Source organism: Microtus pennsylvanicus, chromosome X (genome assembly GCF_037038515.1).
Source record: "Microtus pennsylvanicus isolate mMicPen1 chromosome X, mMicPen1.hap1, whole genome shotgun sequence".
Taxonomy (NCBI): domain Eukaryota; kingdom Metazoa; phylum Chordata; class Mammalia; order Rodentia; family Cricetidae; genus Microtus; species Microtus pennsylvanicus.
The window spans coordinates 81087028-81108897 of NC_134601.1; the positions used below are offsets into that span (position 1 = coordinate 81087028).

Here is a 21870-nt window from a genome sequence, read left to right on the forward strand (position 1 = left end):
ATGTGGATGGTAGGAATCAGTTCTCACAAGTGAGATTTAAAAAAAACACTATTAAATTCAAGGGCAGGGGGCTGGAGAGATGGCTCAGCGGTTAAGAGCATTGCCTGCTCTTCCAAAGGTCCTGAGTTCAATTCCCGGCAACCACATAGTGGCTCACAACCATCTGTAATGAGGTCTGGTGCCCTCTTCTGGCCTGCAGGCATACACACAGACAGAATATTGTATACATAATAAATAAATAAATAAATATTTAAAAAAAATAAATTCAAGGGCATGAGGAGTGTGGGAATGCATGCTGGGTGGTGTTGAATGCTGTCTTTCAAGCACGGCAGCTGTGCCTACTCAAGAGTCCCAAGAGCTGGCCAGTCATTCTCTCCCAGAAGGGATGGGGAGTGTCCTAAGATCCTCTGCGTAGATTTCAGCCATTGGCTCCTGCACCTCCCACCCAGCTGTGCATGTTCTGCCCAGCTGCAGGTGGTGTCAGGAGGTGATAAAGCAGCTGTGGTCTGAGACTTTAATTAATGAAGCTGTTTTGGGATTACCTACGTGTCTGTAGTAAGCCCAATAAACTCACTGGTTCACCAAACTGGACTTGAGTGGATTCATTACTTTGGTTTGTTCTTGGTGCCCTATTGGGGATGAGTAGGCACTTACTCCTATCTCCCCAGGAAAAGTTCATGACATAAATTGGATCTCCATACCACTCAGGGCTCCCCCAAATCAAGAAAAGCTCATTTAGGGTAGATATCATATCAAGAATTTATTAGACACTACAAAGAAGAGGCCATGCACATTCCTGTTTCTCATTCTCATTAGGTGATAGTGGCGGGTGAGTGAGATCTGAAGGTCAATAGATTTTGTCCTCCCACCCAAACGTGTGCTGCTGCCTCTGATCTTGGTGCATCATGGATTTACAGCTGAAACAGCATCCAAAAAACCCCAAATAACACAACGAGGGTATGGAGCTGCTGGCGGAGGGGGCTGGATAAGATTTAACACAGTGACACTTGACAACACTTTTTTTACAACACTATAATTATAAAGTTGAAGGCACATCTTCGGCAGAAATATCAATTTACATGCGCATGAGAAAAACAAACTAGACTACAGCAAACAAATATTGCACAAAGTTGTCCGCTCCTGTTTTGGATTCTAACCAAAGTTTTACAATACATGACTAAACATTTCTTTAAAAACACAAGGTTGAGACACCTGGTTCTGGCTACAAAAGGCATTTATTATTATCAATGTCATTAAAAAGCTCAGGTGACTGAGAAATAAGAATTCATGCTTTTTGTTTTATCTTTTTACCCATTACCAGATCAAAGGACTCAAGAGAGTCAGCATAAAAGTTGGTGATGATTTGGCATGGATCTGTATTTTTATATTTGGTAAAGAAATTGTTTTTAAGTACAGAAAACAAAATAATCCAAAGGAGTGATATCAGGAATGTATTTTTTTTAAAAGAATAACCTGTAACCAGATGCCTCATTCAAAGAAAATAACAAGATAGAGTAAAATAAATATTAAGAAAATAATTTTCAAACAGAATCCACAAGTAATGGGAAAATCCTCTACTACACATCTATTTCATTTTAAGCTGTGTACAGAAAAGATATGCACGCTCACATTTTTGGAAACATCTTGTCTATAGTGCTATTTCAAACATTCTGTATATATGAATGAAGAATAATTTTTTAAAAAATTAAAGCATAATATAAAATTATTTGTTCATAAGGCATCAAATTTAACTTCCTAAAATGTTGATACTAAAGTAGGAAAAGCAACATTTCTATTTCACACCTGACAACTATACTTTTAAAACTACAATAGTAAATACTCTAGTTGTGTTTTAATCTTTAAATTCAAAAGGCATCTTTGGATAATTAAGTTAAAGGTGCCTCCTAGCTGAGTCTACATCAAGCACTGGACAACAAAGTGTCCACGGTGCCTTCTGACAAAGAGAATGGTTGCTGATTGAGTACAGATGAGTGGCAAAGAAAGTGTAAAGAACCTCAAAACAGATGCACATAGAAACCCATTTTCTTTCTGAAGGCGCTCTCTCTCTCTCTCTCTCTCTCTCTCTCTCTCTCTCTCTCTCTCTCTCTCTCTCTCTCTTTCTCCCCCTGTATGATATGTGTATATACATATGAACATTCTCTTATAGAACCTGTTCTCAACAGTAACACATTATCTAAAGTTAGTGACCAACTGAAAGCAATGTGCTTGATCCCTCTCTAAATGAACCCCCTCTTCTAGGAATACAGCCTCTCTCAAACACATTTTTCTGGTAGCGAGAAGTAAAATGCTATTCTCACAGTCCTACAACATGATGTGGAGGCGAGGAGGGCTCAATTATACATGTGTAACAGAAGGGTAACTGGCTGAGAGCCGGAGGACTTCTATTCTCAGTTTGGGTCCAGAGCAAGAAAAGTCTATTGTACATCTCTAGCATTAGCTGTTTCTTCTAGGAGTCAACAAGTTATGTTATGATGGGTTGCTAGAATTAAGAAACAAATATTCAAACTCAAATTCTTAAGATGGCATAGGGATTGCTCTAAAATTGAGTTTAAACACATAAGCTCATTCGCACTTTATTAAAACAGGTTTGCCTTTCTAGACTAATAGCACCTTCATCAAAAGTCTCACCTCTTTACGATAGCTAAGAGAGAAGTTAGGTCTTCCCCAAGTCTGGAAAGACAGCTCTGAAGAATGTAAACGTTTCTGGGGGTTGTGAAGGAATAAGAGAGAAAAGAGATGGAATGGAAGAATCCCATTCTCCTTTTCACTTTATACTCTGCTCTATAAAAATGATTTTTTTATATTCAATATTGACCTGAAAAGGACAAATGAACATTTTCAGAGCACAAATCATATAAGATAGGCAATGTGCTTAAAGTATAGCATGCAAATAAAAGATTAGGAGTTTGTTTATAAGCGCAAATGTTTTGAACAAGAGAAAAATATTGACTATAAGATATCACAAACCAGAGACTTTCTTATTTCTATATTACAGCTTTCAGTGTGTTTTGATAAAAGCAGCTTTGTATGATAGTATATTTAAAAATCATTTTGATAAGTTATCTAAACCATAAGAGGTAACTAAATTTTTATTAAATTATAATATACCAGCCAAGTGATTGTATCCCAAAAGAAGAATTTAGTGAGTTCAGGTACTTTTATATAGCCCATATATGTTAAAATATTAGTGTCAATCTTTGAAGAACTTTTCTGTGAAAGAGGCTCAAATGGTAAGTTTCTAGCCTGGAACTGAGGGACAGGCTCCACCAGGAACAAAGCTGAACTCATCAGGAGAGAGCTGAATGCTATCCCAGAGCTAGGCAAACTGAGGAGTCAGTGATTTCTGACAGCAGTGGGGAAACAGAAGGCTAGAGAACTCTGCACTCTCTGAGGTCTTGAGTGACACAATAAAATAAGAGAAGATTTCAGAAAAATGTCAGTTACAAAAATGTTTTGAGATAAGGTCTTAGTGTATATAGTCCAGGCTGGTTTTGAACTCGCAATCCTCCTCCCTCAAGTCAGTTATTTTAATCAAGGAAAAATCACCTAAACTTGGTTTACTTGAAAGGTGACAAAAGCCATCCTGGGGCTCTTAGAAACTAAAGGACAAGGACGCAGGCATTATGAGGTGAAAGCAAACCCACAATAAATAAGGCACATCTATTTTGAAACAGTTGCAACTGTTTTCCTTCTAAACTAGATGCTTTGTACAGTGCTTTGAAAGCCATTGCTTCCCATTGAGGCAAGGATACAGGCTCAAGAATATCCTCAAGGTCATGCTCTCAAATCTTCACATTTTTAATCATCCTGTCTTTGGGCACTTTTTTGGTCAAATAAAAATGATTTGCCATATTAGCAGCAAGTCAGCAACCTCTAACTGTGGAGTTTGTTCTAAACTTGCTGTTCTATCCTCTATCCCTAGTAAAACAAAACTGCTGGGAATTTGTTTTGGATAATGCCAGGTTCAGAGCTCTTGCCCTGAGAAATCTATTTTTGCCATTAACAAATACAACTCAGATAGAATCCTGCACATAAGAGCATGAGACTGACATAAGATCCTTCCATGACAATTGTACGTGCTCCATCAGTGCACATGAACTTCAACTAGCAGCATCCCCCGAGACCTTTTACAGTGTGGTGTCATCATCTTCCCGGAAGTCTCCCACTAGAAGCGAGTGCTTGTCAGGTTCACTAGTAACAATACTGTTGAGGGAGCGTTTGTCAGACAGTAGTGAGTTTATGGAGGCTCTGCTGTAATTGACAATCCGGTCCAGCAAGCCCAGTCTCGGAGAATTTCTGGAAGCATCATCTATTCCAACGTGAACGCTGATTTCTGAAGGACTCCTCTGTCCTGTGTGTCTTCGGGCACCCAACTCATAATTGTCATAAGTTGGTTTCCTGTAACTAAACATACATTAAAAGCAACCAAATGTTAACTAGATGCTTGTTGTATGTACAAACAAATATTTGCCCAGTATGAAAATGTTCAAAGGTGGCTATCGCTAAGAAAGTTGCCTGAAATGAACTTCGTGGTGTCACATAATGCAAAGTCCCACTTGGGCTTATGTCTGTAATGCATACACTACATAAAATGATAACTACTTAGCCTTTTCTTTTTGTTTTGAGACAGGGTCTTTACTATGTAGCTTAGCCTGGAAAATTTGATTCTCTCGCCCCTTCCTCTGAGTTCTGAGAATACAAGTGTGTACTACCACACACACCACTCATACTATATTTATTAATTATTCCCTAAGAATTCTTAAGAATTGTTTAGGAGTCTGGGAAGACGATTCAGCAGATAAGGTGATTGCTGTACAAGAATGAGAACCTGAGTTAGGATCCCCAGCACCCACATCAAAGCTGGGTGTGGTGCCTGTACCTGTGATCTAGTGCCAGGAAAGTGAAGCAGGAAGAATCTGGGGGCTCAGCTCAGTCTAGCTAAACTGGTGAACCCTGGGTCCAGTCAGAGACTCTGCCTCAAAATATAACGTAAAGAAAATATAAGACACCTGATGGCGACCTCTGACCGCCACAGACATTGTGCACACAGGTACATGCACACACACACACACACACACACACACACACACACACACACACACACAATTACTTGGGTATACTCATCAATACAAGAATCAAACCTATTGAGAAAATGATGAGCAAGTCACCATACTTACAGTTTGAGAAAAAGGGAAGAAAGTACTACAGAAACAGATGAAGCAGCCATTGCTGCGGATCCCATCCATGGTTGCAAAATCAAACCAATGGGCAGAAAAACTCCTGGAAACAAATTTGAATTATCAACACATTTATAACATACGCACAATTTATGTTCTTACTTCTTCAGCATTTTATCCTCTTGGTTGTAGAGATTTGTGTTGCTGTCATTTTTTTCTTAGTAGAGTGAGTGCTCTTATGAATATTCTTGTCCCCATTTACTCATGTTTCAGAATTTCCCTGGGGTGCATTCTGTTAGCTATAGGTAGATAGTCCTCGGTTCTCTAGTGTACCGGAGCTCATACTCGACTAATTCACAAACACATGCCTTTTCCTTTCTTTCTTCTGCATACTTTTTCTTTGTGAGATAGCATCTTACTATGAAGCCCTAGCTGGCCTCAACTCACAGAGAATTGCATACGTGCTGGGATTAAATTGGTATGCAGCATCATACCTGACCCAACTTTTTTAACTTAAAAATTTAAATCTATTTGTCTCTCTGTCTATCTGCCCATCTATCAATCTATGTTTTTCAATGTCTTGCTATGGTAGTTCTGACACCTGGAACATGATATATAGCCCAGGCTAGCCTTAAACCTGCTGCTATCCTCCTGCCTTTGCCTCTCAAATGCTGGGATTACAAATGTGAGCCACCATGTCAAGACACATTTGTTTTCAATAGATTTATTTGTCAATTTGTTGGTTTTTTTGAAACAGGGTTTCTCTGTGTAACCTTAGAAGTACTAAAACTTACTCTGTAGATAAGGCTGGCCTTGAACTTAGAGAGACCCACCTGTCTCTGCTTCCTGAGTACTGGGATTAAAAAAATGTACCACCACTGCACAGTCCTTTTATTTTCCTTTTAATCGTGCGTGTGTGCAGATGTGTAGGTACAGATTTTCTGTACTACTTTTTCAATGTTTACCTAAGTATGAATTTTTTCAAATTATACTATTGAAGGGAAAAATTTTAAAGTATCAAAATGTTTACAAATTCTTAGGCTGTAATAAACTTCATTAAATATTACTGGTTTTAACATCACCTCTCACCAAATTAGCAAGGTATATGCAAAAACTAAGGTCAAAACTAAACCTAATTCTTCCAATATGATAGGTGTCTAATGACTTGAACCACAAAAGTAAAAGCTGTTAAGAATCACATACCAGCAGCGATGGGAATTCCAATCAGATTATAAATTAGAGCAAAGACAAAATTGATTCGAATCCTCTTGACTGTCTTCCTTGACAAGTCGATACTTGCTACCACATCCAGAAGGTCATTCTGAGAAGAGAGAGGTCGGTGACATTAGTGAGACTAGTCTAACGTCACTAGGAACTCCTCTACTCATCACTCTGTACAGTGGAGATTATGTATGTCTTGGAATATACTGTGAATTAAGTACAAATTTCAGATACTGCTAAGCCTTGAGTAAAGTTTGGAAGAGGTTTTTCAAAAAAAACTGAGGGTTCTGAAAATGTTTTCAGGTTTGTGTGCTAGTATACGGATTGAATATTTAACTAACATCAGTGAATATTGCTGTAGACAGTTTTATTATTGTTAAATCTTGTTTTAACATCAGAAGCTTGTGATTCTCATTTGTGTTGCTGGACTGAGAGAGAATGTCAGTAACCTCCACTCCAAACTCAGACTTCATAGCTAGGAAGGAACATGGGACTCCGGGCAGGATCACTACACAGTGAGCTTTATAGCACTACCACTAACCGTGGCAGGCAATCGCTCACTCCTCAGATCTCAGACCACAGGACCTACTCTAGTGTATGAGTATTGCCTGCTAACTGACTGTACACTGGAGCTCCAGGACTTACTTACCCTTATTAAAACCACATCGGCTGCTTCAATGGCTACATCTGTGCCCGTGCCAATGGCAATTCCAACATTTGCCATTGCCAGAGCTGGAGAATCATTGATTCCATCTCCTACCATCGCTACCCGTTTTCCCTCCTCTTGAAGCTGTTTCACCTTAGCAACTTTATGGGAAGGCAGAACTTCAGCAAACACCTTAGTAATGCCAACCTATATGAAGAAAAATCAACTCAATTCATCTCAGGAAGTAATATTAAATACTGCAAACAAAGCTAAGCTTAGAATCATGAGCCATCATTTTTAACCTGCCAGATGCTTACATTTAAAAGACTGAAAATATTCACTCAGAATGAGAAGAAGTGAACATTATTTTTTTTCATTTTTTTTTTTGCATGACTAGAAGAACCTCTTTTTTTTTTTTTTTTTGGTTTTTCGAGACAGGGTTTCTCTGTGGCTTTGGAGCCTGTCCTGGAATTAGCTCTGTAGACCAGGCTGGTCTCGAACTCACAGAGATCCGCCTGCCTCTGCCTCCCGAGTGCTGGGATTAAAGGCGTGCGCCACCATCGCCCGGCTGTGAACATTATTTTTTAATAGACTTATTTATTCTTAATGTTTTCCCTGCATGTTTGTAAACATACCAGACATGTACCTGATGCTCACAGATGTCAGAAGAGGATACTAGATGCCCTGAAACTGGAGTTAAAGATGGTTGTGAGCCACTACCCTGAGAGCCAAACCTAGGTTCTCTGCAAGAGCAGCTAGTTCTCTTAATGGCTGAGCCATCTTTCCAGCCAATAAGCAATCTTGTGTACTGTTACTATGAACAGAATGACACTGTCTTCATGGTAAGAGCATTCAAAGTGTGCACATCATCTGCTCTGGAAAATCAGCTTTCAACTATATATAGACACACTCTTTCATGTCCAAAGATGTCAAGAATATTTATTATTGCCAGTTTTCAAAAATGAAAAATTCAAAACCACCTAAACATCCACTAGTAGGGGAATGGTAATATAAATTATAATTCATCCATACTATAGAATTCTATGCAGCAGTTTAGAAGGAATGAAATAATTTTATGTACCAAGACATAAACAAAGATCTAGGGGCCGGGCGGTGGTGGAGCACGCCTTTAATCCCAGCACTCGGGAGGCAGAGGCAAGCGGATCTCTGTGAGTTCGAGACCAGCCTGGTCTACAAGAGCTAGTTCCGGGACAGGCACCAAAGCTACAGACAAACCCTGTCTCGAAAAACAAAAACAAAAAAAAAAGATCTAGGAAATATTGTTATATATAAAAACTACTTAATAAACTATAAAATGATCCAATTAGTACTGAAATGCAGAACTACATACCTGGATACAGGTATATGCATACACGAAAGTAAGGTGGGAGAATTTGACAGAGAATGTGGAAAATGGTACAAATTCTTTACAACCTTCATATTCTTACATAAGAATGTACTCACATATTCCTTCTGTTACTTACTAGAAGAGGGCCATCAAGATGGTCCAGTAGGTAAAGGTATTTACCACCAAGTTTAATAAAACCAGAGTTCAGTCCCCAGAACCCACACAATGAAGAAAAGAACCAGCTTCCACAAGTTTACCCTCTGACCTACGCACACATTCTGTGGCACATGCACGCGCACACATACATGCACATCCTGTATACATACACACTAGAAGAGGAGAGAAGTCATTCTAAGTGCTTTTTAATAAAAAAATGCTGGAAGTGAAACAAATGTAGGGTTAGGCCAAATGGTATGTCCAAGAAAAGAGTCCCACTGGTGGCATCCAGAATGGACCAGAGAGGAACCTGCATGCAGCTCCTGCCATTTTTACAGCAGGAGATGCTGAAGGATTGGCCACACTGCTGGAAACTATGTGCATCATTTCAACAGAAACATCAACAGAAACTAGTGTTCAGCAATGCTACTCAAACATCCTGCAAGCTATGCAAATACCTTTTCACATCTCTAACATACAATGTCCTTCTACCATACCACACTGATTGTTTCTAAGCGGTTAGGATAGCAACATGATGATAATGCAAACCACAGGTAAGGTGACTTTCTCAGCACTTAAACGGAAGAAAGAAAATGTGTATTGAGAATGAGATGTTAGCACATCCCAATAACTAAGTAAACCGATGAATTACCTGAGAAGCAATAGATCGAGCCGTTTTACTGTTGTCTCCAGTCATCAGAACTACTTCTAAGCCCATAGATTTCAGAATGTGGACAGCCAGCTCTGCCTCAGGTTTCACAGTATCAGCAATGGCTATCAAGCCACACAGCTCATCTAATATAGGAGCAGCAGAAAAACAAATTATGGTGAAAGAAGAATAACAAAACAGCAGAATAAAATTTCAGACAGAAATGAACTCTGTTAAGCCATTGAGGGCTTGGTTTAACTCAAAACATCCTAATCCATACAGACTTTATACCACACACTCTGTGATAAGCTTCCATATTTGTGGAAAATAAAATCGATAAAGTATGTATATTTAATGAAGGTAATAGTAGTAAAATGAAAATTAAGATGTCACTAAAAACTAAAAGACACCCACCCTTAGGTATTAAAACTAGAGCTACAAATACTTTTTAGCTAATTAAAATGCAAACAGAATGAAAAACTAATAGGTGAATGGAGATAAAACTGGTATTTGATGCTAAGAGAAAATTACCAAAAGGTACTAATTTTCTTTTTTTTAAACATTTATTTATTTATTACGTATATAATATTCTATCTGTGTGTATGTCTGCAGGCCTTAAGAGGGCACCAGGCCTCATTACAGATAGTTGTGAGCCACCATGTGGTTGCCGGGAATTGAACTCAGGACCTTTGGAAGAGCAGGCAATGCTCTTAACCACTGAGCCATCTCTCCAGCCCCTAATTTTCTTTTCTTTTTTTTTTTAAATATTTATTTATTTATTATGTATACAATATTCTGTCTGTATGCCTGAAGGCCAGAAGAGGGCGCCAGACCTCTTTACAGATGGTTGTGAGCCACCATGTGGTTGCTGGGAATTGAACTCAGGACCTTTGGAAGAGCAGGCAATGCTCTTAACCACTGAGCCATCTCTCCAGCCCCCTCCAGCCCCTAATTTTCTTGTTTGAAAAACAAAAGTAAGAGGGCTGGGGAAATGGCTCAGTGGATATAAATATTTGTTACATAAGCATAAAGACTCAAATTAAAATTCTGTAACCCCAATACTGGGCAGTGGGGCTGAGATATAAGGATCACTGGGGCTTGCTGGTTGTCAGTCTAGTTTCAGGTTCATTGAGAGACGCTGCCTTAAGGGAGTAAGGTAGAGAAAGTGATAGGACAAGACATCTACTGTCCTCCTCTGGCTACTGTGTGCATATTCTGCACACAGCAATGCAATAGAATAAAATGTTAGTCTATGCTTTATCCTGTACCTAACTAAAATTACGAAGCCAATACCTTCATACTTAGCAAGGGCTATTATTGCAAGGAGAGGGCCATTTGTTTGTCCCAGCTGCCCAGCTATCTTAGCCCCAAAATAACCACACAAAAACTGTTCATTAAATCACTGCTTGGCCTATTAGCTCTAACATCTTATTGGCTAACTCTTACACCTTATTTAGGCCATTTCTATTAATCTGTGTATCACCACGTGGCAGTGGCTTACCAGGAAAGATTTGGCATGTCTGATTCTGGAAGCTCCATGGTGTCTCTCCCTTTCTCTGCCTATTTTCCTCCCAGCATTCAGTTCTGTCTTCCCCGCCTACCTAAGTTCTGCCCTATCAACTAGGCCAAGGCAGTTTCTTTATTCATTAACCAATGAAAGCAACACACAAACAGAAGGAACTCCTACACCAGACTGTAAATGTTGAATAAATAGTCTCAGAACTGGAAATTTACCCTAGCAAATAGGAAGCATGTAAAACTTTGTGTGTATGCTTATTGCAGTATTATGGTGAAATATCAAGACTAGGGCTAGCAGGATGCCTCAGTGAGTTAGGATGCTTGCCTGACAGCCTAAGTTTGATTCTCAGAATCCACATGCTGAAAAGAGAAAACTTTGACCTTCACCTGTGCACTGTGGAACATATGTACCCTCATATAGACAGAAAGACAGATACATACATACACACAAACACACACAGAAAAATATAAGTAAAATTCAAAATACAAGTAAAAAATAAAGTTGTAACAACATAGAAATGATTATACAGCATGTAGCTTAAAATAAAATTCTAGAATTATAGGGTGTAGCCCCATTTGTAAAGTGCTTGTCTAGAATATATAGTCCTGTGTTTGATCTCCAGAATGCAGAAATAAATAGTACAATTATATGGCAATAATGGAAAATATTTCATCAAATAAAATAAACCTCAATAAAATATGTATATCTTAGTTATTTTTAATGTGTGGTACTATGGTTTGAATTCAGGGCCGTGCCCATGCTAAGCAAACACTGTATCATTTATCAGTCTCACTATGTAGTCCCAGATAGTCAAACACAAGCTTCCTGCCTGAGCCTCCCAAGGAGACCATCATCATAACTGGCTCCCCCCGCCCCATTTTTTCCCCTAGTACTAGGTATGAAACCCAGGTATGAAACTCTACTGCTGAACTGCATCTCCAACAGGATTTTTAAGGGTTTTTTTGAGATTTAAATTGTGCATATGTTTGTGTGTATCTGTATGTAATTTTGCACACATCTATGTCAATGCCCACAGACACCAGAAGAGGGGGGCATATCCTCTAGAGCTGATATTACAGGCAACTGTGAACCACTCAACATGGGTTCTGGGAATCAAAATCTGGTCTTCTGCAAGAGTAGCAAGTACTTTTCATCATAGAATTATCTTTTCAGCACACACCCAAAACAGGATTTTAAATTTTTATTGAACTGTATTGACATAAATTTTACATATAGCCAGGTGGTAGTGGCACATGCCTTTAATTTTGCAGCACACAGGAGGCAGAGGCAGGTGGATCTCTGAGTTCAAGGCCATTTGGTCTACACAGTGAGTTCCAGGGATACACAGAGAAGCCCTGTCTCGGAACCTCCCTTCCCCCCAATTTTTTTACATAAAAAATGTACTACGTATTAGAAATAGTGCAAGGTTGGAGATTCAATCCAGTTGGTAGAGTGATCGCTTAGCATCTACAATGCCCTAGGGTCAATCTCCAGTACCATGTAAACCAGGTGCACAACTATATTCCCAGCATTTGGGAGGTGAGACAAGATGATCAGAAGTTCAAGGTCTTTCGTGGCTATATAGTGAATTCAAGGCCATCTTGGGATTCTTGGGATATGTGAGACTTCTGCGTGAGCCCCTGTGAGCTCTGCTTAGTTGATTCTGTGGGCCATGTTCTTGTCTTCCTAATCCCTCTAGCTCCTACAATCCTTCCTCCCCCTCTTCCTAAGGGTTCTCTGAACTCTGCCTAATATTTTGGCCTTTTTAAATTTAGGGCTTTGTTTTTGTTTTACACAGGGTCTCATGTAGCCCAGGTTTGCAGTGAGCTCAATACAGCATCATCTAACTATTGGTCCTCCTGCTTCCACCTCCTAAATGCTGGGATTACAAGCATGTACCACTATGTCCAAAAACCTATGATTTAGGTTTTTGTTGTGGTGGTGGTGGTTATTTGAGATAGGGGCTTTCTATGTAGCCCTGATAATCATAATTCTATCTCAGGCTCCCAAATACTTGTGCCATAACAACTGGTAAAAAATCCTTAATTAACAATAATCATATTTTGCTAATATTATAACTTTGTATTCAAGCCTCTTTGGAATAAACCTCAGAGTTTAAGTTCCACAGACACATAAAATAATGACTGAGATCACAATTGTGTCACAGAATATTTTAGAGAAACTTTACCATCAATTGTCACCAATACAGCAGTCCGACCTTTTCTTTCATGTTCAATCATGGAACTGTCTACTTCATTACTTATGACAAGACCATTTCTAATCATCCATTCCCGATTACCAATGAGGACTTTGTACTGCTGAGTATCAACAGCATCTAGAAATACAGAAATAACATTTAGTGAGCTTATTTAACTTTTAAATCCATCTTGAGGCAAGTTCTTCTTGCCTAACCTTGCAGTCACTCTAATACATCTTTGGTAGAATATGACCTCTGACAGTGATTGTCAAGTTTTCCAGGAATATATTCTGCTCTTCCATATCTTCTGAGCCCATGTTGCTACCATGACTAAAGGTCCTTAAGCTTTCGCTCCAAATAGAAAATGCCATTATACTGTTCAAGTGCTAGTTCAAGCGCTAGGGATATAACTCAGTGGCTGAGCACTTGCCTAGCCTGAGTGCAGGGAGCTCTAGGTTCAATCTCGAGCAAGATGGGGAACGGGGATGAGAAGGTAGTAGTTCAGAGCTTCCCTTCTTACTGAGGTTTTCCCTTTGACACTCGAAAACCACAATTCAAGCATTTAACTGTGCATCAATAGCTAATGTGGCTACATGGAAATATGCAACTATGTTGATGTTTCGTTTTAAACTGGTACTCACTAATTTTAAGTGAGCCTTTAGATGTTTGACTGCATGTCCCTGGTCCATTCATTATTTTCTCAGGATGACTATTTGAAATCTCTTCTGCTTTCAAATCTAACTTTCCTCCCCCATTCTCATCTGACATGCAATTGCTCCCTGCAATCATAAGAGGACTTCTCATGGCCATATCTCCCCACTCCTGTGCATCCTAGGTGCACACAGCTTCTTTTCCCTCTGTTATAAACAGAGTCTGTGCCTGCCAAAGACCATCTCTCTACCTGTATGATAGTACACACTCCTTTGCCTATTCCAGACCATCTCCCCAACTACTCTCTTCTCTACCTCCCGAATAATCAATTTTCTATCATCGCTGCTGCATATTATCTTATCTTTAAAAACAGAAGGAGCCTCTTGAGCTCACTGCTCTAGCTATCACACTTCTCTACTTCTGTGCACAAGAGAAGTATTTCCCCTACTAGTTGTCTCTAATTCACCACTGCCCATTTTCTTGTGAACACACTCAAATAAAGCTTTAGTCTCCACTACTCCAATAAACTATTCCCACAATACACCAGTGACCTTTACTTTAGTAAACCTAGTGTGGTTTGAACAGCTGTTCCAGCAATAATGGATATGCTCTACATCTGCGCTTTGATCCTATGGCCACTAGCCAACACATGTGGCTATTGAGGGCCAAAATGATCAAAGAGTTGGATTTTACATGAAATAAAATTTGAATTAACTCAAAATTAATAATCATATATAACTAGTGACTATAGTACTCAATACCACAGATCTACAAAGCAAATGACTCCCAATTCTGTTTCTCTAATTCAGCCTATTTCCTGGATTTTCAGGCCCCTGTAGACAACTGCCTAATATTTCCATTTATGATACTTCCACTTACATAGCTATCAGACAGCCAAATGTAATATCTATAAAACTGGATTCACAATCTTGTCTCCCGTATTGTTTCTCTTATCTCCTTTATACTATTTAAATGGTAACTTAATCTATCTAAATGGGTAGGCTACTAAATTTGATATTACTTTGGCTCATGTGTTTTAATTTTTAAAAATTAATTAGTTTTTATGTATATAGGTGTTTTGTCTGCATGAATGTCTGTGCATCATGTGCATGCAGTGCCCATGGAGGTCAGAAGAAGGAATGAGATCCCCAGGCATTAGAGTTAACAGCTGGTTATGAGCTGCCATGTGGGTGCTTGGAATTGAACCTATTACCTCTGAAAGAGCAGTCAATGTTCTTAAGTGGTGAGCCATCTCTTCAGTTCCTTGACTCTTGTTTTACTTACATTTTATATATCTAATTTGGTAATGAAATCTTCCAGCTTACCCTTCAAGACACATCTGGAATTTGATCATTTCTTACAAATTCTACTGTTACCACACTGGTCTGAGCCATTAATATGTTTTCCTGGGTTACGAAAACAGCCCAGTAACTCATCTCCCAACTTCTTTCCTTGCTCCTAGCTCCCATCTCCTCTCAGTGGTAGTGGAGATCAAACCCAGGGCCTCACACACGTGCTAATCACAAGGGGAGAAGAGAACTGAGTTCTGCCTCTGCCCTCGCTGATGATTATTCAAAGTGCTATGAAATGTCCCTAATACAACAGATTCTCAACAAAAAAGCTGCTGAGTGATTTCCGACATGTCACTTACTTGATATTACATCCATAGACAAATAAAAATAAGTCACAGAGAAATAGAAATGGCCAGAAAATAATCATTTCATAGTGTGTCTAATATAATGGGAATGAAGTACAGCTAACATTTAAGAAGAGCAAGTATTTCTATCAATGCATATCAGCAAAGGTGTCACTAAAAAGAGATGTCAGTCAGGTCTAGGAAGACAAGTATAAGCCAACAGGGTAGATGTTATTTGTGGGTGAGGCCACTGCATGGAGAAAACAGTAAGTGGAATAACAAGTAGGAAATGGCAGGCCATGAAGGGATCCCATGGAACACACCCCCCCAAAAACACCACAGGCTACTGCCAAGGTTATTTGTTGTTCTCTACTGGTAAGGTCCTATTGCTGAAGACAACATTTACTTGCATCATAGAACATGGAGAAGTCCAGCAGGTGCCTAACTAGAAGCTTCACTCCTAATGACTAGTGTTCAGGGTACCAGAAGGTACTATGCATGCCAAAGGAGGAGAAAGGTAGGCCATCAATATCACCACTCAGCAACAAACCCTGCCACCGACAACAGTGACCAGCCTGTAAGACATGCTTGATGTGGGAGTGATTTCTTATTAATAAAGAAACTGCCTAGGCCCATTTGATAGGCCAACCCTTAGGTAGGCAGAGAAAACAGAACAAAATGCTGGGAGAAAGAAGCTGAATCAGAGAGTCGCCATGATTCTCCCACTCCAGACAGATGCAGGTTAAGATCTACCCTGGTAAACCACCTCGTGGGCTACACAGATTATTAGAAATGGGTTAGATCAATATGTAAGAGCTAGCCAATAAGAGGCTGGAACTAATGGGACAGGCAGTGTTTAAAAGAATACAGTTTCTGTGTAATTATTTCGGGTAAAGCTAGCCGGGTGGCAGGAAGCGGCCCACCGCCCCTATTACAACACATACTAGTACAACAGTGGTACAAATTCTATGGGAGTGACTTAACCACTTTTTGATTAGGTTTAAGGCCTACCCCATGAAATGGAATCCATACCTGGTACTACTAAAGTGGCCAAGACCCTGAGAGTAGATAGATCATAAATAGGGTAAAAACTAATGTTATTATTTCACTAAAGAATCAGGAATAAAATGACTCCTAATGACATACTACAATACCTCACTCAATCAACATCAGAGAAGCTTCTTGCAGAATATGGAAATTAACTCAGAGCCCTACAACTGGACAATGCACAAAAAGCGAGAGACTTTGGAATACTCAGCCTAAATGGGATGTCTTCATCAAACCCCTTCCCTTAAGGCTCAGGGATCTATGAAGAAGAGGAAGCAGAAATATTTAAGAGTCAGAGGTGATGGATGATTCCAAGGAAACAGTGTCTTCTATACACAACAGGACCTTTGCACATATCAACTCACGCTGTGGCAGGATACACAAGGCCTGCATAGGTTAAAGCTAGATGGGGTTCTATCCCTAACAAAGAAGCTACCTGCAATTGATACCCATTGTCAAAGGGAAGTCAGGTTTCTCCAACAGAGTGGCATCAGGTATATAATATTAACCACACTCTAGGGTAGGCCCTGTGTCCAAGAGTAGTTAACTAACACAAAATTAACTCAGTGGTATTTTTGTGGACTTTTTGTTTCATTTTTCTTCATTTGGGCATTTTTTTTGTCTTACTGATTTTTCTTTTTTGTGTTTTTTTTTGTTTTGTTTTTTGAATGGGAGAAAGAAAGAAGATGAAGTTGAGTGGGTAGGGAGGTGCGAAGGGTATAGGAGGAGTTGTGGGAGGAGAAAATATGATCAAAATATATTGTATGAAAAAGTCTTCAAGAACAAAGTAAAAGAATAAATGGTAGATTATGAGGAGAAACTATAGATAGGCAACTAATATTGTAAGAACATAGAGCACACGTGGAACATTAGGGAAAGACAGATGAGTAATAAGGGAGGCAAAAGACTGAACAGAGCAGAGCAGAAATCAAAGTCCTGAATGAGTGAGAACAATTAAAATGACGATTCTGAGCAGGTCACAGTGGCATACACCTTCCAACACTCAGGAAGCAGAGGTAAGTGGATCTCTATGAGTTTGAGGCTAGCCTGGTAGATATAATGAACTGTTGCAGAACAGCCATGGGTAGAGTGAGAACTTATCTCAAAATAAACAAACAAAAAAACCCATGGAAGGGCTCTAGAATACAAGTGAATCTTTTAAGCCAGACCTAATAATTACTTATTATGGGGGTGATCCACAATTTTCAGCACATTGCTTCAAAAGAACCATAAACCAAAAATAGGCAGCCAGGCATGGTGGCATACACATTTAATCTCAGCACTCGGGAGGTGGAGGCAGCCTGATCTACAAAGTGAGGAAAATATGTCTTGAAACTCCCCACAAAAGCCCACAAACAATAAAATAGACTATAAACCACTAAAATAAAGTCATATGTCAGAAGGTAGTATGATCAGATTTGATTTTAGCAAAATCACTTGGGTACAAATGGTAGGGGAGCTTCTGGAACACGTAGGTAAGTAGATTGTGTTGGCGATCAGATGACACACCAACATGACACCTAAGAAATACATCTCCACAAGAAGTACAGAATTTGGAGTGGTGATGAAAAAAGTGATGAGAAGCCAGGTGTGGGAGACAGAGACAGGTGGATCTCTGTGAGGACAAGGCCACCCTGGTCTACAGAGGGATTCCAGGACAGCCAGGATTGTTACACAGAGAAACCCTGACTCAAAAAAAACAAAAAAACATTAACAACAAAAAAAATAAGAGATAGGTATGAATGACATTGTATAGGGGAGAAAATAAAAAATAAGAAGAAAGTCAAACACCAAGTAAATCATTGAGGACAGCTAATATTTGAATCAAAAAAGAATGAGAAAGAATGTCCAAAGAGGGAAGAGAAGAATCCAGAGATAGCCAAGGCATATGCGCAGAGGAGAAAGGAGGTTTTGGAGGAATACTCAACCAATATTTTCAACTGCCTTGTGAGGTCATGCAGAATGCAGAGTGAAGAGCAAGCACTGGAGTGGGCTTTGGGGGTCCACAGTCAGAGAGACGGTTTCATGCTCTGAACGGAACAGGAGTAGGTAGGTTTGTAATAAGCTGATGCATGCCTCTTCAGTAAGAACGTAAATTCCACAAGCCTATACTTTCTTGATGTTTCATGGAAATAGAGTGATTTTTGATGGAAGAAGTGTTTATGTTTTAGAGACACTGCTATAAGAAGAAACATAGAATGCAAAGCAGCAAGGGGCCATAACAGAGAAGGAAGGCCCTGAAGAATCCAGAGAACATAGGATCTAAAGAAGATACTTCTTAGCAAGATGAGGAGTACCTCCTCCTCTCATGAAAAAGTAATGACCATCTGGGATAACAAAAACCAAACCAAAACAACCAAACAAAAGAACACTGCCAGAGAACTCTAAATTTCTATAGGATAAATAGGTAATTTGCAGAGGGGAGAAAGAGGAGGACCACAGGGTCTTGTAAAACATGTATGATTTTCATCAGCTAAGGAAAGAAATAAGAGAAAGATCACAAAAAAATCAGCTCAGACTTATCTTCATAACCCTAGACTAGTTAGTTGCTGAGGTAGTTTGAATGTAATTGCCCTCCATAATCTCATAGGAAGTGGCAGTATTAAGAGATGTAGCTTTGTTGGAGTGAGTATGGCCTTGTTGGTGGAAGTATGTTACTGTGGGGGTGGCCTTTGAGGTTTCCTATGCTCAGGCTACTGTCCAGTGTCTCAGTTGACTTGCTGTTGCCTGCAAGATATAGGACTATCAGCTACTCATCCAGCACCACTCTGCCTGCACATCCCCATGCTCCCCGCCATAAACGATAATAACAGATTGAACCTCTGAAACTATGAGCAAGCCCCCTCAATTAAACGTTTTCATTATAAGAGTTGCCACGGTCATGGTGTCTCTTAACAGCAATAAAAACCCTAACTAAGAAGTCAATAAGCACAGTCAGCAAATGTTTCTGAGTGATGTCATCAGAAGGCCTATGGTAAAACTGGATTGGATGAAATGCAATCATGCTGTCTATTTGTTTTTTCTACAACAGCTTGAGGTTATATACAGTTAGCCATCTGAAACCCAGGATAGCTAAAACAATCCTGAACAACAAAAGAACTGCTGGAGGAGTCACCATCCCTGATTTCAAGCAGTACTACAAAGCAACAGTAATAAAAACCACATTGTATTAGCAAAAAACAAAAAGACATGAAACATGTTGATCAATGAAATCAAACTTAAGACCCAGACATAAATGCACATGCCTATGGACACCTGATTTTTTTTATAAATAAGCCAGAAATATAGACTTGAAAAAAAGAAAGCATCTTCACCAAATGGTGCTGTTCAAACTGGTGTCTGCATGTAGAAGAATGCAAATAGATCCATATCTATCACCCTGCACAAAATTCATGTCCAAGTGCATCAAAGACCTCAACATAAAATCAGACACACTGAACCTGAGAGAAGAGAAAGTGAGGAATAGCCCTGAATACACTGGCACAGGAAACAACTTCCTGAACAGAACACCAATAGCACATAGCACAGGAACTGACATCAACAATTAATAAATGGGACCTCATGAAACTGAAAAACTTCTGTAAGGCTAAGGACACCATCACGAGTGGCAGCATAAATAATGGGAAATGATTCTCGCCAACTTCACATCTGACAGAGAACTAATACCCAAAATATAAAAAAAAACTCAAGAAACTGAGTATCAAAAAAATAATAATCCAATTAAAAGATGGGAAACAGATTTAAACAGAGAATTTCACTAGAGAATCTCAAATGGCTGAGAATCACTTAAAGAAATGTTCAACATCCTTAGCCATTAGGCAGGGAAATGTAAATAAAAACTACTTTGAGATTCCATCTTAAACCTATCAGAATGGCTAAGATCAATAACACAAGTGGCAGCACAGGCTGTTAAGGATGTGGAACAAGGGGAACACTCCTCCATTGCTGGTAGGCGTGCAAACTTGTACAGCCACTATGGAAATCAATATGGCGGTTCCTCAGAAAATTGGGATTCGATCTACTTCAAGACCCAGCTATACCTAACTCTTGGGCATATACCCAAAGGACACTCTATACTGTGGTAAGAACACTTGTTCAACTATATTATGGCTTTCTTTATTCATAATAGCCAGAAACCGGAACCAACCTATATGTTCCTCAACAAAAGAATGTATAAACAAAATGTGCTACATTTACAAAATGGACCATTATTACTTAGTTGTTAAAAAATGATATCATGAAATTTGCAAATGGATGAAACTAGAAAAAAAATCATCCTGAGTGAGATAACCCAGACCCAGAAAGACAAATATGATACATATTCACTTATAAGTGGATATTAGCTGTTAAGTAAATGATAATCAAGCTACAATCCGTTGTCCCAGAGAGGTTAGTATGGGGGAGGCATCTAGGCAGAACACATGGATCTCCGTGGGAAAGGGAAATAGAATAGATTTTGCAGGTGAGCTGGCAGCAGGTGGGGAAGGGAGTGGGAAGGATCAGGTGCTGGTGAGAGATGGCTAGAGTTTGGGAGCAGCTGGAGTGTCCTGTGGAAATCTAGTGTAGTGGAAACTTCCAGAATCTTAGTGATTCTAGTGAGAATTCCTAGCAATAGGGGATATGGAATCTTAACTAGCTATCCCTTGTAGCCAGGCAAGGCTTCCAATGGTTGGACTGGATTCCATTTGATTGAGTTGTTGGCTAAATGGGTGCCTTGGAGATCCCTAAACAACACAGTAAAATTCAAGGACAGAGGGTTGCTCTCTGCAAACTGACAGCAGGGCCCCATTGCCAAGGACAATATCCACACAGCTCACTGAACACGTAGAAGTCAAGCTGGTGCCTGCATGGAGCCCTTACTCCTATGTCCCAGTCTCTTTGATGCAGGAAGGTACTCTGTAGGCTACCAAAAGAGAAATGTGGACAACAACCCAGACACAAAACCTTTGACCTACAATCTATCCTGCTTGCATAATATGCTAATGTCTTGTTTAACTTGAGGCCCACTCCAGGAGCGGGAACCCACAAAAAATACTGCTTGGATGGCCAGGAACAGGAAATTGGATAGCCCAGAGACCTAGGCTAGAACCCATCATGATTAATCTAAAAAAAATCAATAAAATAATTCCTAATAATAGTCTGTTATACTCATAGATCATTGCCTTGTCTGACCGTCAGAGAGGGTTCCTCCAGCAGCAGACGGGAGCGGATGCAGAGACCCACAGCCAGACATTATGCAGGGCCAGAGTCTAAATTGGAGGTCTTCACTAGGTCCCTTCCTTCAAAGCTTGGGGAATCCCATGGTGGGGAGGGGGTTATGCGGCAGAATGACTGTAGGAGTCAGAGGGGATAGAAGATACCAGGAGAACACTGCCCACTAAATCAACTAAGCGGGGCTCATATAGGCTTACAGAAACTGCAGTACCAAGCACAGGGCTTGCATGAGCCAGTACCAAGTTCTCTGTTTATATGTTACGGCTGTTAGCTTGGTGTTTTTGTAGGACTCCTCACTATGGGAGTGGGCATGTCTCTGACTCTTGCCTGCTCTTAGGGCTCTTCCTCCTGTTAGGTAGCCTTGTCTGGCTTTGGTGTGAGGATTTTT

At 39.7% G+C, this 21870-nt stretch overlaps 1 protein-coding gene and 1 long non-coding RNA gene across 3 annotated transcripts in view; one reads left to right on the top strand and one right to left on the bottom strand.

Annotated features, from left to right (window-relative positions):
• Positions 1 to 737: 737 nt before the first annotated feature.
• Positions 738 to 21870, bottom strand: part of Atp7a (ATPase copper transporting alpha) — a 114844-nt gene continuing 93711 nt past the window's right edge. For both annotated transcript variants that reach the window (XM_075957701.1, XM_075957702.1), the window contains 6 exons: positions 12926 to 13072; positions 9222 to 9364; positions 7069 to 7272; positions 6402 to 6519; positions 5199 to 5301; positions 738 to 4425 (listed from right to left, as the gene is read on the bottom strand). In XM_075957701.1, the coding sequence (XP_075813816.1) occupies positions 4149 to 4425; positions 5199 to 5301; positions 6402 to 6519; positions 7069 to 7272; positions 9222 to 9364; positions 12926 to 13072 (992 nt within the window). In that variant the 3' untranslated portion in view covers positions 738 to 4148. The remainder of the gene's footprint in view (positions 4426 to 5198; positions 5302 to 6401; positions 6520 to 7068; positions 7273 to 9221; positions 9365 to 12925; positions 13073 to 21870) is intronic.
• The window catches only part of LOC142841000 (uncharacterized), a 167521-nt gene continuing 153236 nt past the window's right edge, over positions 7586 to 21870 (top strand). Inside the window, exon 1 of the long non-coding RNA XR_012908999.1 lies at positions 7586 to 7635. This is a non-coding gene — a long non-coding RNA (uncharacterized LOC142841000). The remainder of the gene's footprint in view (positions 7636 to 21870) is intronic.